Here is a 15104-nt window from a genome sequence, read left to right as displayed (position 1 = left end):
CACCACCGTCTGAAGGAGAGTCTCGTTCAGTCCAGGGTCCTTGTAACTCGTCGACAAATCCTTCGGAGATGTTGCCAAAGGAGGTCTGTCTACGAAGGGAATGATGTACCCCTTCTGTAGGACAGACAGAGTCCAGGGATCTGCTTCTCTTACGGACCAGGCATCCAGAAAGTATTGAAGTCTGGCCCCTACCTGTGCTTGGAGGACATGGCTGCTATTTGCTCTTTTTAAAAGAGCGGAAGGAAGACCTCCCTCGCTTGTCGAAGGGTCTTCTCTTCGAAGTTGATCGAGTTGAAGGGGCTCCACGAAAGGGCACCACTGGAGTCTGAGCCACCTTCTTCTGAGTCGTAACTGCAGGTCTACTTTTCTTTGTAGATTGTACAAGAAGGTCCTGCGTAGCCTTTTCCGACAAGGATCTCGAAACATCCTTCACTAAAGATGAAGGAAACAGATGTTCTGACAGAGGTGCGAATAATAGAGCGGACCTCTGAGAAGGAGAAACTCCTTTCGTCAGAAAGGAACTGTAAAGAGATCTTTTCTTTAACATTCTAGATCCAAAAAGAGCCGCCAACTCACCAGAACCATCTTGCACAGCCTTATCCATGCAAGATAGGACACTGTGCAAAGTTTCTGGATCAAGAAAATCTGGCTCACTCGTCTTCTTAGCCAGCACCCCAAGAGACCAATCCAAGAAGTTGAACACCTCTAAGACGTGAAAAATTCCCTTAAGGTGCTGATCTAATTCCGACATACTCCAGGACGCCTTTGCTGAATTGAGAGACTGTCTTCTCACAGACTCTACAAGACTCGAGAAATCTGAATCTGCAGACGAGGGGAGCATCAATCCCATCGCCTCTTCTGTCTTATACCAAATGCCTCTTTTCCCCGTCAGCTTGGAGGGAGGAGAGCAATAAACAGTTCTCAAAGTTTCCTTTTTAGATAAAAGCCACGAATCTAAAGACTGGAGGGCTTTCTTCATTGAGATCGCCGGCTTCATCTTTAAGAAAGCCGAGGATTTCGGGGTTTTTGTGCTCGAAAACAGAGATCTCGGCGAAGGAGGAGCTGCAGGACTAAGAGAATCCGCAAACTCCTCAAGAAGTAACGAGGCTAAAACTTTATAATTGGAAAGTCCCTCGTTAGTTGAAACTTCTTCCTCAGAAATCTCTTCAAGTTCAAGGTTAGAAGGAGATCGCTCTTTCCTGAACGATTCTCTATCAAGAGAAGCCGCTCTAGGAGAAATGTTCCTAGTAGGTGAAGGACTACGAACAATACCGTCCCCATAACTAGTAGAGGCCTCACGTCTAGAAGAAGCCTCGCGTCTGGGAGGCATCACGCTTCTGGCTGGCGTCTTGCAACTTGCAGCGTCCTCGCGTTTACCTGGTGCCTCTCTCCTGGGAGGCGTCACGCCTCTGGTTGACGTCACGCGCCTTGGAGCGTCCTCGCGCTTGCCTCGCGCCTCTCTCCTGAGAGGCGTCACGCTTCTAGTTGACGTCTCGCGCCTCGAAGCGTCCTGGCGCTTGCCTAGCGCCTCGCTCCTGGGAGGCGTCATGCTTCTGGCTGGCGTCACCCGCTTTGGAGCGTCCTCGCGCTTGCCTGGCGACTCCTCCTGCCCGAAGGCGTCATGCTTCTTGTTGACGTCTCGCGCCTCGTAGCGTCCTGGCGCTTGCCTGGCGCCTCGCTCCTGGGAGGCGTCCTGCTTCTGGTTGGCGTCACGCGCCTATCTCGAAGCTCGCGTCTTCTTGGCGCCTCGATGCACACTGGCGTCTCGTGTCTGGTTGACGTCTCGCGCTTGGAATGCTCAACGCGCCTGACTGGCGACTCGCGTCTGTAAAGCGCTTCGCGCCTGGCTGGCGCTTCAAGCCTGGCTGACGTTTCGCGTCTAGAAAACTCGACGCTCTTGTCTGGCGTCTCGCGCCTGGAAGGCTCTACGCGTTTCGTTGGCGTCTTGCGTTTGACAGGAGAACGGATCCTGCTCGGCCTATGCAAGGCTGATGAATCCGATTCCAAATCAGAGGAAGACAAATTTCTATGGCGAGTCTGAACCCTCGATAGCCTAGACTTCTTAATAGGCAGGAAATCGTCTTTCCTTCTGGGAGGGTCTTTTGACAGAACTCCCACAAGAGAAGTGATGGAATCCTGCATAGTGCGAAGGATTCTTTTAGTCTCTTCATTATTGTCTACCCTCGGTTGTTTGATTACTGAATGGTCCTCCTCTTGAAAACGCTCAGGACTAGAAGTAATCCTGGGTTCATCCCAAACATCTTTTCAGGGGGCGAGAAAGATCCGCCGATCTCCAACCTCTTTTAGGTGAAGAATTCTCCGAGGAGGAGAAACACTCACGCAGAACGCTTTTTCTGTAGCGTTCTATGGCATTCTGTGGCGATACAGAAAATGCCGAAGGGACGTCTGACTGTTGGGGATCCTCCACAACCTCCTTACGGCTTTTGACATTCCTTCTCCTCTGGGCTTGGGAGCTTGAAAGAGGTCTAGGCCTGGGAGCGTTGTGGAGACAATCAAACGCCCCCTCCACTGCACTGGGGATACTTAAATCACTATCCACAGCACTATAATCACACTGCTTACCTTCAATGGCCGCCATTTTGGTTTCCATTTTCCGAAGGGCGGCTTTAAGATTCGCAATCTCAGATGCCGAATCTGTGTGTTCTAATAAAGGAGCAGGTACATTAGATGGGGCAGTAAAAGGAGAAGAGGGTATAATATTACTGATAACCCCGCTAGATACAGAACTAGACAAAGGTTTGGAAGAAGACCTCCTCACCCTGTCTCTTTCTAACTTCTTCAAGTAAGAAGTTAGAGATTTCCATTCTTCCGCACTCAAATCCTTGCATTCATTACAAGTATTACCAAAAGAACATTCATACATCCTGCATTTCTTGCAAATAGTATGAGGATCAAGCGATGCCTTCGGCATCCTAACTTTACAACCCACATTCACACACATTCTCACCACATTTCCAGAATCAGACATCATGTTGAACAATCCAGATCAAATTCCAAAAACAGTCCACAATCGCGTATGCCAGTACAATCAATGCAAATACGTCACCAAGAAGTCCAAACGAAGATCAATTGCGATGCAAAATACGAATCCAGCCGGAGATACCCACAACGATGTTGCCAGTATGGCCGACAGAAAAAATATGATAGAACATGGGAATGGTTCCTAGTCCTGCCACCCAGCGGCAGGTAAGTAGATCACCTGACCTACAGGTAGCGTGTGCGCGAAATTCGAATTTCTGTCGGACGACGGAGTCAAATAGCTAAGTATATATCTGACAGGTAAGTTAAATGTATAAAACATATATTTTTAAGGGTAATGTTGTAAGATGACTTTGAAATACTAATATTAAAAGTGTTTTAGGATGATAGTTCAAGGTATATTTGGTGTTTGAACTATTAAAATAGGCCGATATCAGTATTTTGAGGGGGAGTGTCACGTATTTGTGGGTTTCAGCTATTTCCCGAGTGGTTGTGGTCCCTATCCCCGCCAATAACAGGGTTTGATTGTACCTCTCTCAGCCCAAAAGGAGACAGTGTTCCTTGATATCTCCCTCTCCTCCTGACTCTTACCTAAGAACAGCCTACGACAGCCTTGTCTGTGGGGGGCTTTACATTTAAGGTAAGCTCCCAAAACTCTGACTGCTGCATAGCACCATTCCGTTATTTTTGTTATCTATGAAGCCTTAAGTGAGGGATCGGAAAAACAATCAAAACTTGGGTTGTGTATGGGGGAGTTCTGGGTCTTTGCCAAAAACTCCAGTCTGAGGCCTTTCTGAATGGTTCATAGGATGCTTGGTGATGCTCCAATCTGGGAGTTTCAGTTCTCAAAGAGAGCAACTCGTCTCAGAGTTTCTAACCATGTCCAACAAATCACATGCTGTTGACAGGTCTATACCTTTAGGTTCGAATACCCAGGGGACGGCGGACTGACATCCTTTAATTGCTCCTTCTGACGCAGGAACAGAAGGAACTCTGCCACATCCTTCACAAATGCTCTAAGGGGATAGGGAGACCAGTCTCACTGCACCAATGGAGGAAGACCTTCCATTTTCCCTGGTACAGACTGAGAGGAGATGGTCTGAGGGGCTGACAATGATTGCAGAAGCTTCTCCTGAAAAGCCTTTCTTTCTGAGGAGTTGCTGGATAGCCTCCATCCGTGAAGCTGGAGGGAGGTCACTGCCTGATGTAACTGGCCATGTGCTCTTGTTCCAGCAGGGTGGGAGTGGAAGGCACCTGCCTTGGGATGTCTACCAGCATGTGGAGAAGGTACACGTACCACTCTGCTTGTGGGCACTTTGGAGTTACGAGCGTCATCCTCAGACTTGGGATACAAAAAGCCTGTTGATGACTTTCAAACTCGGCTGGACAGGTGGGAAGGTGTATACTTCTAGGTTGTCCCAAGGGTGCTTAAAGGTAATCCTACAGGATGGTTCTTTCATTAGGTACTGGAGAACAATACATGGGCAACTTGTTCTTCCTGGCTGTCGTGAACAGATCCAGTGTACAGCCCACCCACTGCTTAAATAACCTGTCTGCTATGTCCTACTCCCACTATCTGATCCACCCTGCTTAGTTGGTCCACCACAATGTTTCTTTTTCCCGGAAATGTACCTACCTGTCAACATCAACTGTTTAGGTTGTGGGATCTGCCTCTTGCATGTTTATATATGCAACCAGAGAGGTGTTGTCGCTCATGACAACCGTGGTCTTCCCTTGGAGATCTTGAAAGTGTTGGAGTACCTGTTAGACTACTCGAATCTCCAAGATGTTAATGTGATACTGATATTACAGCTCATCCCACTTCCCTGAAATGCATGTCCCGTTCAGATGGGCTGTGCACGCTATCTGTCCTTCATTCTACATTGCAACTTTTCTGAAGACACCAAGTGACCGATCAGGTTTTGCCACTTCTTTGATTGGTGTAGCCTGAACATGAAGAAGCTGGAATTTTCTTGGCAAGTTGCTCCTGTAAGAGGGGAACTCAAGTGGTACTGATGTCAACATTAGTTTCAGCTCAAGGGGGGAGGCATATCCCTTGCTGAGGGTCTGGACTGTCCACTCCTCCACTCCTAACTACTGCCACTCTGGCCACTTGTTCCTCAGACAGTCCCCCTCCTTGGTCTGATGTTGGGGTGGAAACATCCAAAACTCATCTGGTTCCCCCTCTCATCCCATCGTATTTTGCTTCCCAGGACAGATGGGCTAGGAGGTCCAGAAGGACTACCTCCCTCTCATGGTTATTCCAGAGTGGCTGGGAGGCTGTGTTGTCAAAATTGGGGGGAGAACCAACTTTCTTGATGTCCGTGAGGGTCTACGCTGGGCCATCATGCTGATCAACAGCCTTCTTGAATCTGACTTGAGCGAGGCCAGTTAGAGAGAGTCCTTAGCATCTTCTCTGTTCTCGGTTACCACCTGACTCAGCAACTCTGGAAGGAAGTACACAAACACATCCATGAGGGGCTATTCCTTAGGTAGAGTCAACTATCGGCTGAGATGCGCCTCTGAGTCCATGACAAGAGGGACTCTCTCCTTTTGAGGATGATATTAGCTCATGCCTGGGCCACATGCTTGGCCACGTAAGACAGAGCCTTCCCCATTAAAGTTATGTGCTCCTCTGTGGTGTGCCATTTTTTGGGTGGTTCAATCTTCTTCATATCTTTCATCAATGCCCCTTGGTACCTGTCAAGGCAAAAAAGATGGCCTTCAATGACCTTCCCAATATCACTTTGTGGTTTATCTTTTCCCCACTGGTTAATTTTGATCCAACTTGGCAAAGATTATCCAACGGTACATTGCCCAAGGATGGCAGACTTCTGCATTCACTCTCTTGGCAAGGGAGACAATCTCTTCGGGGACATAGTACTTCGCCTGGTGAGGAAGAGGAGGGGGCAGCAATTTTTAGGATCTAGCAGATGCTAAGGAGCTTTCCTCCCCTGCTTACTAAGCTGTCCAACTCCTTTATAATGCTTTTACCAATGGAGACCAAGGAAATCAGATGGTTTGTTTGACCTCTGGGATGCTATCTGATATATGCTCCCTGTAGGAGAAGTTGGGATAGTCTTCGGGTGCCACTTTCTCTGGTACTGGAAGGAACAATTTTCTACGGATCTTGAGGAAGAAGTCTGAGAAGCTACCCTCAACTAGCAGATCCAGTTGGGATAACTCCATTCCTTCCTCTAAGTATGTGGACCATATCAATTTGATGGTCCCGGTAACTCCTGGTCTTCATTCTGTTCCACTGGGTGGTCATCCGGACCCTGCCGTCGTAAAGAGGCTGAGTGGAGTACAAGTGCAGCTGTGAAGATAATGGGAAGAGAGTCGGCATCAGGCCAACCCATGTGACCCAGGTAACATTAGGATTTCGGTTTTAGAAATGAATCGATGACAGCTGAAGCTATGTAAGCATAGAGCACTTCATACATGAAAGCACAGGTTCATATACGTGTTAGAATAAATATAAATGAGACTACTGTAGCATAAAATATAAATAAAATAGTGAAGGAGTGTGTGTTTGTGTTTATTTATGCATGTGTGTGTATTTGTACCTGTATGTGTGTGAATGGTGGGGGTGATGAATCAGTACCCGAGTGAGGCTTGCAGTGGTAGCACCATGTGATCAGCAGATAAAACCCTTGAACTCATTGAGTCACTTCATTCATCCCCATTGAGTGCATCAAAACTGCCAAGTAAAATGCAGAGGCTGCTGCACCAACAGAGATCCTGATGACAACTGAGGTTTGGAAGGAAACATTGCAAACAGCTTGCAAACTTTGTTTCCAAACAATGTTTCCTAGTGTGGACAGGGCTTAGTGTGAATTACAGTAAGAGAAACCTTGAAGACAATAATAATGGAATCTTTTATTTCATCCAGTGTACACAACTTGAGCCTGTGAGTCAATCAAATGAGTCTACAAATGTACAAATTATGAAATCATTTCTTCCCACCCTTCTTCAGTACAGACAGGGATCTTGGAAACCTTAGTAACCTAGATTCTCTGATAACAAAGCCATGTCAGTCTTTTTTCTGCATTGCAATGCAGATTCCAAGTTAATTTAGAAAAATAATGTGCCATAAAACTGTGGTAAGAAATTCAAATGTAAGTACATCTAATATGGGTTTTTATCTGTGAATGTTCAATTTACTGAGAGTGAGGTTTAAACCTTTTACTTACTTATACTGCAATACGGCTTTATACACAAGAATAGTATCTATAACTGAGACAATCTTCAGATTTACACTTTATTCATACTGAATAAAACCAGTAAATGAGACAATCTTCAGATTTATGCTTTATTCATACTGAATAAAACCAATTTCTAACCTGGAAGAGCACCTGTAATTGGGATAATCTTCTGTTTATACACTTATTCATACTACATAAAACAAATTTCTCACCTGGCAAGAGCAGTAGTTAATCTAGGCATGATTTCTAAATCTGTCTCCAATTTTATTGCATCATCTGTGTCTTGTTCGCGAAGGACACCTTCATCATTCTCTAACAACCGACAAAGATATATTTCCCTACGATAACAAACTTTCACATGGAAAAAGTACCCATGCTGAAAAGGAAATGCAAATAGAATTAATGTACATGCTACAATATATGTGTGATTTATATATAGATAAAATGACTGATTTACTATGGAACTGTTGTAACAACCTATCAAGCCAACATGCTACTCCTGTGATAACAAACTTTCACCCAAAAAGTATCCATGCCGAAAAGGATATACAAACAGAATTAAAAAGTGTACATACTACAATATATATCAATATATGTATTTCATAAAAAAGTCAAATGACTGTCATTTACTATAGAACTGTTGTAACAACTTACCAAGGCAACATGGACTACTGTACTTATTAACAGTATCATTTACAGCACTAATCAAGTATATAACAGTAAAGTACAGGTGAAACATATACACAAGGTCGTACATAACAAGAAATTATGCAAGCCTGTCTTAATTGACATAAACCTGCAACAAATATTACCTCTGTAGAGTATTTCCAATGGAAAGTTATATAAACAAACGCCTAGTACGGCAAAGGGTAACTCTATCACCAGTTCTCTCAAATTTATAAACTGATTTATAAAAAAATGTTTATTCCTAAGATAATTAAAATACCTCTACCATTTTTCAGTAGGTAGATGATATTTTGGCTATTATACCTGAGTACTACTACACATGTAAATACCCACTTGGAGAAACTGAATGAATAAGTCCATTTATCTAGTTCACAAAACAAATAGGAAAGATGGTTGCTGGCCCTTTTCAGACATTGTTTTTGTAATAATTTTCAATGTAATTTTTGTTTAATGTACACAAGAAAACAAATAACAATTCAACTTGTTATTTCTGTAGAAAAGTTAAACATTACCTGAAATTTTTTCTTTACAAAATTAGCAATGGTAGTTGATCAAGAACTCAGACAAGATGGAATAGAACTACAAGCAGTTCCCAGTTATTGGCAGGGGGGGTTCTGTTCCCAGGGAGTGCCAATAAGAAGAAACTGCCATTAACCGAAACCCAAGCGATTTATCGATAACCAGTTATCAGTGCCATAAGCAACCTTATGGCGCCTCTGTTAGGTATGTTATGGTTCCGTAACTCTATTATTGACGACTAATGGCGCCACCAGAACTTGGCCCTTTATGGCGCCATAAATCTCCGAATTTATGGCTCTAGACATGTGCCATAAAACCGGATCGCCAATAACCGGGGAACACCTGTAATATCCTACCTAGACAATTGGTTAATCTGGGGGCCCACAAGGAAAGTGCTTGGGAAACCTAAGAGCAGTTGTCAACAGATCCCGCCTCATGCCCAGCAGACATTTTCAGTGGCTGGGACTGTGTTGGGATACTTTTCACATTTAGTTGTCTCTCCCCATCAATACTCAAAACAAAAGAAAAAACTCAAAACGTTCCTTGGACAGCCCAGTTTCCAGACGGCAATTAGATTGTACAAGGTTCCTGCTGCAGTCTGCATCAGTAATAGATCCAATGCTCAGATTGCAACTATAAAATGTAAATAAATTCTGGCTATCGCATGCAAGCAAGAAATATGTGAGACCGACCACATCAAAAGAATAAAAAAGTTGATAAGATATTTCAGCCTAGGATCCGGAAGGAGTTTATGGCTAAATAGGTCACCCTGACTCTTCCATCTGGATGAATTATCCGGCTCGGTTTATTTCAGTCATACCAAATATGGCAAAATAAAACTAAAATGGTGTAGCCTGTTTATCTACTTCTAGGTACTTATCACCGAAAAATTAGGTAAGTACTAAGGGTTATTTAATCATCTTTAAGATATACTATCTTAGGTTATGGGCTACCAATAATTGCCATTCCTAGTCTAAAATTACGTGTCCTAAACTGGCTAGGCTACTAGCTCAAGTAGGCTACTGCCTCAGAAACTGTAGAAACCGTTATCTGAAAAGATTAACTAAATTAATAATACATTATAGAATATTTCTTTAGGCAAAAAAACTTCCAACAAAAATTTGTTTATAAACACTTTTCACGTTCGTAAAAGCTAGCCTGAAACATGTCTCGCCGGTCACGTGTTCTAAACAATGCCAGACAGGTAAAGAAAACACTAGTTTTCGTACTTCACAACAAAATTTTCTTGTTCCACAGTTTTTAACCTATTTTAATTAAATCTTAAAAAGGAGCACTTAACTTTCAAATGTCAGCGATTCCATGATTGATTTCAAAGAAAAATTCTCAAGATAGAGGAGCACTAGATGAATAATCTTTTGATTATGATGACCAGAGGAATAATTATTTGTGGTCTTTTCGCCGGCCCGAACATAAAACAAGATGGCTGATGCGCATGCACAATAGTCACTTCTACAGGTTTTGACATAGGAAAACTGGGTACAGCTTTTGCTGAAGATGAAAAAAATGCCTTCTTGTCTTTTGAGTCCATTATACTCTATCAATTGTCATAGTGTTTATCATTAAGGCATAATAACCGGCTAAAAGATATTTCTTTGATATTGGTCTGATCACCTTGGGGTGCTGGCACACCAGGGAGGGTAACTCCTTTGAGGACGAAACAGCGACTACACTATCAAAAATTGTAAATGAAAAAAATAAAAATAAATAAATAAACTTAAAACAGTTTAACTTGTAAGACCCAGTAGGCCATCGAATACAAGTATAAACTAGATAATCAGTCAGTTCAAAAGTATGAGCATTTGTTCAACAAACGATACAAAATATTCTAGAAAATTTTCTTCGAGAAACGGAAAGTTCGACATAAAAGAAACATTTGACAAACGAGGTACCACTGCACTCTTCTTGCTATCTATTCAAAATATTTTCTAAGCCTTATGTAAATAAATCAGTCTAATATTTTCAATATTGTATTTCATTCACCTACAAATAGATCGGAATTTAGGATATTTTTAATGTGCTAATATTTCATTAATTTAATATGATTGAGTAAAATGAGTATGATTTCTGGATTCAGTGGAAAAAATTGGCCTAAAATCAGATATTATACGTTAGACCTTAAAAACAGCGCTGACCAAGATTGAGAATCCCTTAACAAGGCAATCTATTTTGATAAGAAAAAACTAATATATCAGACAAGACATTATAACTAGTTCAAGAACTTTAGGTTTACCTATAGGTCACAGCAAACATCCACTCTCCACAAGGGTCGAGATCACTTTAGTGTCCCTCATTAAAAAGGCAAATCCACACTCCCTCCCTATGATACATGATATCAATAGAGTGAGTACATCATTAGCCTTCTTCAGAAATATCTCTTTTGAAGAAGTCTGAATGTACAGGGTGGTCATCAGAGACAGTATCTGGAAACGTTATTGCCACAAGCTTGAACACAAATTCGAATACACTGTGTATCAGCAGGTGGTATGGTTAGTCCTGACCCCACAGGCGCTACAGCGGAAAACCATGGGTCTTCTTGACTGGAGGGTATGCTAACTATCGCTTGGGGAAAGTGTGCAATACTGCAACCAAACCCAGCATGCTTAGGTAACCTAAGGGGTATTTGGAATAAAGAATGGGGCTTGAAAATTGTGGCTTGACCTCAAACCAGAAATGTTTTTCTTTGGGTTTTTGGGATTAAAATTTGAGTGCTTAAGCCATTTTGTCACCTGTCAATTTCTTTTCAAAGTTTCTTGAGGATGAAACAAGTGACTACAATATCAAAAAAACAGGTTTTGACACAGGAAAAACCTATTTTGGTGGTCCTTGTTTAGTCCGCAAAACTCACCCACCTCCCTGACGTAAAGACTTGTAACGTAGCCCCCTCTTCCTCGGGAGCTTTTTCGGTTCCCGAGAAGGGTGAGGTTTTTTCATCATTCTCTTATCTTCCAGAGTTGGAGGCGTCCAAAATGGCGGCGATTTGGAAGATGCTTCGGCTAGGGCGTAACCCCCGTCCTTGGGGGGGGGGGGGTTTGCTAGCGCATTTTGTGGAGGCTCGCACACCCTCTTCCCGGCCTCGTCTCTGCAGGTGGGAACAGTCAGCCATCTTGTATTGCTCCGCTGGTGTCTGCCGTCGCTTTGTATCAGAGTGACGCTGCGGCATCAGCCCCATTGATGACGTCACAGGGTCCATCTTTGTGTATTCCTCCGCCAGTGGCTTTTTTTTCCCCCTCGCACAGAGGGGAAGCCGCGACGTCACCACCGCTTGTGCTGTCATTCTCATCGATGACATATCTCCCAGTCGCACTCTCATCAATGACGTATCTCCCAGTCGCCTCCTCCGATCCGCCTCACTTATCCGCGATGTCATCACTGCCGCCCAGTTCGAAACATCTCCCTTCCTTGTCTTCGGAGCCTTCTCTGGCACATCAGTCTGAGGTCATAAGCCAGACAGTGCTTCAGAGGCTGGACTCAGTATTGGATGTGAAGTTGGCTGCCTTATCGGTTGTGAGGACTGGTAGGAAACACGTTGCTTCGTCCCTGCCTTCCGAGAAGAGTGAGCATAAGAAGCTAGTGCTGTCTTCCTCTCCCTCTTCCCCCTCTACGCCTCGTCGGCGTATTAAGCGTTGGAAGGCTAAGGACTTTGCCCTTCCTTTGCCGTCGAGGGAGGAACAGCGCGGACGTGTTCCCGAGAGTGCTGTGGTTTCGGGCAGTATTAGTGACTTGTGTTCTGCAGGGGTTGCTTTGCCGCCGAGTCTCGTACGTGCAACCACCCCAACCCCCCCCTTCCGTCCTTGTACGTCGCAAGCGTGTTGCAACCTCCCCTGTCCGTGCACGTGATGGTAGTGCTCCTTCTTAAGAACTCCAAGGCTTATTCGTCGCCGTAAAGATCTGAAGGCGCCTGTCAAGAGGTCGAAGGTAGTGAGCACGAAGGTGGTGCAGCCGGAGTGTTTGCCTGCCTCTCTAACTGGTGCTTCCAAGCCTTCCACTATAAGGGATTCTCCGTCAATCTTGAGTGCTCGAGTATCCCCTCCATCTCATGTACGTACGGTCGCCATGCTCGTGTCTGTTCATGGACGTCTGGAGTCACCTGTTGAGGTAAGTGATGTGCCTAGTGTTACAGTGGGTCCGTCTCGGAGCCTGACGCTTGGACCCAGCCCAGATAGGTTAGTAGTAGTTTCAGACTGTTTGGCTACTAACCCTTCTGTGAATTTTGGTGAAGAAGGCGCATTAGAAGAGCCTACACATCCTTCTAATCGTCGGTCGCCGGTGCCAGAGCAGGAGGAGGGGGACACACAAGAGTTTCTGTCTTCCTTTTCAGTAGTTGTTGATCTCATTCGTGGCTTCAACAATTTGGAAAGTAGGACTCTGGCACTCCTTCTTGCTTGGAAGCCTTGGTGGGAGCTACTCAAGACCCCAAATCATCTCTTCAGCTGCCGTTGTCGGGCATGTTCAGTCAATCTTGCAGAAGATTAACGCCTGTTTCTGACCGGGACGGTTCACTTCGCTCTAGAGGCTCTACCAAACTACCACCCCCACCACTCACAAGACATAGGAAGTACTATGCTACGAGCTCTGCGTTTTTGTTGTCATGCCACCTTAACCCAGACATCATTTGCCTGAAGCCGGGTTTGATTTTGGAACAGGTGAGGTCAGTGGCTCCGTCCTTGTCTCCGCAAGACGCCTTAGCTTTGGAATCTACGGCGGCCTCCATGTTGCAGATGGTTTCTTGGCTGGACCTCTGGTCTGTGGTGATTGCCAAGAAAACTTCTGAAAGGTCCCCTGAAGGGTTGGTGAGTGCCGCCTCGCTTGCCAGTCTTTTGCAGTCTGGGAGGAAGGCGTTTTCTAATTTGGCTCACCTCAGTGCCAATTTATGGGCTAATCTTCTTCTGGTTAGGAGGGACGCGGCTTTGTCTAGGATGGAGAGGTCGCTCGACACAGTCTTTGCTGGCCTTGAGGAACGGTGATCTGTTTGAATCACAATTCTTGTTTCCACAGACAGAACTCGAAAATGCAATAAACCGACGCCTGGATGACACCAAGGACCGACTGGTGCACCAAGCCGTATCTAAATCAGAGTCCCAGCCTCAGAGACGTCCGGCCCCTCCTCCTCCCCTGGTCCAGCAGCAGTCGAGGAGATCGTCGCCTGGTAGGCCATCGAGGACCTCGAGTTTGGCAGGGCCTTCCCGTTTGACACAGCCCAAGTCTCAGGATCAGTGCTCCTTTCACTCTCGTTCCTTTAGACCAAGAAGAGGCCCCAGGGGCAGAGGTCAAGGGGGCTGTTGGTAGGTTGGGCGCCTCTCCTCTCCTGCGCCATGGGGGGGGGGGGGGGGGGGGGTGGGGGGGGGGGGGGGGGGGGGTGGGGGGGGGGAAGGAGCCTGGCTGGCCATTGGGCCAAGTAGCAGAGTTACAGGGCGGAGAAGTGGGTGGTAGATGTCCTTCGGGTGGGATACCTGTTGCCATTCGACTTCTCTCCTCCTATGTCGGACAAGCCGCAGCTCTGGAAGACGTATCCCCCTCAGATTCTCTGAAGTTCTTGGCTCTTCGGGAGGAAGTGCAGAAAATGCTGGACAGGGATGCGATAGCGGAAGTAGTGCGTCCATCCCCGGGGGTTTTACAATAACATCTTCTTGGTGCCCGAGGCGTCGGGAGGATGGAGGCCTGTGATCGACTTATCCACCTTGAATCACTTCATCAGGAAGACACGGTTCAAGATGGAGACCCGTGCTGTGTTGGCAGCCGTGAGGGAAGGCGACTTCATGCTGTCGATAGACTTGAAGGACGCATACTTCCAAATCCCTGTTCATCCCATGTCCAGGAAGTTCCTTCGCTTCTCTCTCTGGCGGACAAGATCTTTGAGTTCAAAGTCTTGTGCTTTGGGTTAACGACAGCCCCTCAAGTGTTCACAAGGGTCTTCTCTCTCGTGTCAAGTTGGGCCCATGCTCAGGGGATCCGTTTGCTGAGGTACATTGATGATTGGTTAGTCTTGGCAGTTTCCAGGGAGAAGCTGCTGCAAGACAGGGATCGTCTTCTTCGGTTCTGTCTGGACCTAGGCATATTAGTCAACCAGGAAAAGCCGAATCTCGTACCCACTCAAAGGATTCTCTACCTGGGAATGGTCACCGATACGACAGTGGCAAGAGTTTTCCTGTCGGACCAGAGATTGGAGAAGTTGCGGGCTGTGGCACGCAACTTTCTGTCAAAGTCGCATCAGTTGGCTCATCAGTGGCAGGTTCTTCTGGGAGTGCTATCTTCCCTGGAGAAGCTGGTCCCTCATGGGCGTCTTCATCTTCGGTCTCTGCAATGGAGACTGGGGGGAATTCTGGTCTCGGGGGGGGGGACGACTCTCCCCTGTTTATGGTCCCACGGTCTTTGGAAGTGAGAGAAGACCTTCGTTGGTGGTTGGACGACCAGAATCTATTGAAGGGCGTCCCTCAGGGTTCTCTCCCTCCGGACTTCCTTCTGTTCTCAGACACCTCCCTCGCAGGTTGGGGCCCGCACTTAGGCGGCCTCATCGCTTCAGGCATTTGGGGTTTGGAGGACAAACAGCAGCATATCAACGTCTTGGAGTTAAAGGCGGCTTTCCTGGGTCTGAAGGAGTTTCGGGGGGATGGTAGAGGGTCACTCTGTCATTCTCATGTCGGACAACACCACGGTGGTAGCCTACGCGAACAA

At 45.8% G+C, this 15104-nt stretch overlaps 1 protein-coding gene across 1 annotated transcript in view; it reads right to left on the bottom strand.

Annotated features, from left to right (window-relative positions):
- Nucleotides 1–15104, bottom strand: part of LOC135224527 (nucleolar protein 6-like) — a 254757-nt gene that overhangs the window by 55611 nt on the left and 184042 nt on the right. Inside the window, exon 17 of the mRNA XM_064263598.1 lies at nucleotides 7418–7581. Within this exon, the coding sequence (XP_064119668.1) occupies nucleotides 7418–7581 (164 nt within the window). The remainder of the gene's footprint in view (nucleotides 1–7417; nucleotides 7582–15104) is intronic.

Source organism: Macrobrachium nipponense, chromosome 12, assembly GCF_015104395.2.
Source record: "Macrobrachium nipponense isolate FS-2020 chromosome 12, ASM1510439v2, whole genome shotgun sequence".
In the NCBI taxonomy this organism is placed as follows: Eukaryota; Metazoa; Arthropoda; class Malacostraca; order Decapoda; family Palaemonidae; genus Macrobrachium; species Macrobrachium nipponense.
This window is presented reverse-complemented; position numbering and strand designations above follow the sequence as displayed.